The sequence below is a fragment of the Argentina silus genome (assembly GCF_951799395.1).
Source record: "Argentina silus genome assembly, chromosome: 9".
Classification (NCBI taxonomy): Eukaryota; Metazoa; Chordata; class Actinopteri; order Argentiniformes; family Argentinidae; genus Argentina; species Argentina silus.
Window position 1 is genome coordinate 23,523,430 of NC_139663.1, and position 2,854 is coordinate 23,526,283.

Sequence of the window (2,854 nt, forward strand, 5' to 3'; positions counted from 1 at the left end):
ACGAGGTTCTGAGATAGACGAGGTTCTGAGACAGACGAGGTTGTTGTATTGTTGAGGAGCTAACTTGTCCTGAACATTTCATTACACCATCGGCGGCTGTATTATATTTATATGACAAATGAACTTGATATGATTTGTAGGATATTGACAATGTGAATGTTTGAATAATAATCTTTGAGAGAATTAACTGTCAAAGTAACACTTCAGTTCAAACGTCTTGTTTATTATTCGAGATGCCTGATTAAGATGATCTGTAACTTGACATCATTATCTGTGTGTGTGTGTGTGTGTGTGTGTGTGTGTGTGTGTGTGTGTGTGTGTGTGTGTGTGTGTGTGTGTGTGTGTGTGTGTGTGTGTGTGTGCAGGGAGGAGAGTACACGGAGGAGGACATGCCAGTATCTTTCCCGTTCTCCCAGTACAGACGCATCTACCAGGCTGAGGTAAGATACATCTGTCTGTCTATTCTTGTTCTCTCCATGGAATGTAGTGTCTTTGAGTCCTGAGAAAAGCGCTATACAAGATAAATGCATTATCATTATTATAATTATAATTATTTTGATCATTATTATTATCATTATTATTATTATTGTTATTATCGTTGTTATTATTGTTATTATTGTTGTTGTTATTGTTAATATTATTATTACTATCATTATTGTCATTATTATTATTATTATTATTACTATTGTTATTATTATTATTATTACTATCATTATTGTCATTATTATTGTTATTATTATTATTATTACTATTATTATTACTATTGTCATTATTATTACTCTTGTTACTATTGTTATTATTATTATTATTGTTACTATTGTTATTGTTGTTATTGTTGTTATTGTTGTTATTGTTGTTATTGTTGTTATTAATATGACCTTCTCTCTTCGGTCCAGTACGAGGACAGAGTGTGGTTCCTGAGCGAGGCGATCCGTCACATCACAGAACTGTTGGACGGAAACACAGCGGCCGTCACCTGGGACCAGACCAAACTGGAACACCTCCTTGTTGTTCTCCACCGGCAGTTTGACAACCTCAAGGCCTGCGTGAGTGTACTATTGTTACTGGTTATACTGGTTAAGTGTTGTATTGTTACTGGTTATACTGGTTAAGTGTTCTATTGTTACTGGTTATACTGGTTAAGTGTTCTATTGTTACTGGTTATACTGGTTAAGTGTTCTATTGTTACTGGTTATACTGGTTAAGTGTTGTATTGTTACTGGTTATACTGGTTAAGTGTTCTATTGTTACTGGTTATACTGGTTAAGTGTTCTATTGTTACTGGTTATACTGGTTAAGTGTTCTATTGTTACTGGTTATACTGGTTAAGTGTTCTATTGTTACTGGTTATATTGGTTAAGTGTTCTATTGTTACTGGTTATACTGGTTAAGTGTTCTATTGTTACTGGTTATACTGGTTAAGTGTTCTATTGTTACCTCCCTACTGTCTAGTCTAGTCTAATCTATTCAAATCTATCCCATCCTGTTCTGTTCTGTTCTGTTCTGTTGTGTTGTGGTGTGGTGTGGTGTGGTGTGGTGTGGTGTGGTGTGGTGTGGTGTGGTGTGTGGTGTGGTGTGGTGTGGTGTGGTGTGGTGTGTTGTGTTGTAGTGTGGTGTGTTGTGTTGTAGTGTGGTGTGTTGTGTTGTGTGTTGTGTTTTAGTGTGTTGTGTTGTGTTCTGTTGTGTTGTGGTGTGGTGTGGTGTGGTGTGGTGTGGTGTGTGGTGTGGTGTGGTGTGGTGTGGTGTGGTGTGGTGTGGTGTGTTGTGTTGTAGTGTGTTGTGTTGTGTTGTGTTGTGTTGTAGTGAGGGAACTTACGTTCAGGTAAATCAGAGGGTAACGTGTTGTTCTGTTGTGCAGGTGTCTCCTGGCAGGAAGCCAGACAAGAGCCTGAAACGCTACTTCAACAAGCTGAAGCGCAGGGTCCTCAGGAAGATGGTGAGTTCACCCTCCATAATAATAATCATCATCATAATAATCATAATCATAGAATAATTAGAATGATCATAATCATCATGATAATAATAATAATAATAATAATAATAAGAAGAAGAAGAATGATAATAATAATAATAATAATAAGAAGAAGAAAATAAAATAAAAGAAGAATCATAATCATAATCATAATGATGATAATAATAATTATAATAATAATCCTAATAATGATGCTAATAATAATAATCATAATAATAATCATAATACTATAATAATAACAATAATAATAATAACAATAATAACAATAATAATAATCCTAATATAATGATAATAATAATATGTTTTCTCTGTGGTTGGTTTCCAGGCGTACAATGCTCAGGCGTGGGAGCTCATCAGGAAGGAGACCAAAGATCACCTTGTGATGCTGGACATCCTCGCCGCTCAAACCAAGAGGCCCTGACCTCTGACCCCTGACCTCTGACCCCTGACCTCTGATCCCTGACCAAACCAGTTCATAAAGCATCGATCAAACATGTTATTTATTCTATTTATATGCTTAATTATGCTGCGCAATTTATTTTTTAATAATAATTTATTGATATTCTGATATTTATTATTATATTTATTTATATGTTGTGTTATCTTTTGGGGCCTATGGAATTCCTGTGGAATGTGAACTATGTTGCCTACACTGCTTTACACTGAAAGTGTAAAAAACTTAAACAAGAATAAAACCTTTTTGAGAACATTGGTCTGATTCTGTTCTTGTGTTACCTACTGAGAGTGGATGTAATATTACAGCAACAGGGATATTTTTGTTATTATTATTAATATTCAAAGTACAGGGTTGAGCAGGCATCCAGATGGGTAGATTAGGAGGAAAGGGAGAAAGAAAGAAAGAACAAATCCATAGTCGGTGGG

The 2,854-nt window shown here is 35.2% G+C and overlaps 1 protein-coding gene across 1 annotated transcript in view; it reads left to right on the forward strand.

The window, feature by feature from the left end:
• Window positions 1–2,422, forward strand: part of LOC310810256 (interferon a3-like) — a 3,215-nt gene extending 793 nt beyond the window's left edge. The window contains exons 3-6 of the mRNA XM_083677947.1: window positions 366–440; window positions 897–1,046; window positions 1,859–1,936; window positions 2,298–2,422. Coding sequence (XP_083534073.1) covers window positions 366–440; window positions 897–1,046; window positions 1,859–1,936; window positions 2,298–2,393 — 399 coding nt within the window. The 3' untranslated portion in view covers window positions 2,394–2,422. The remainder of the gene's footprint in view (window positions 1–365; window positions 441–896; window positions 1,047–1,858; window positions 1,937–2,297) is intronic.
• Window positions 2,423–2,854: the final 432 nt, after the last annotated feature.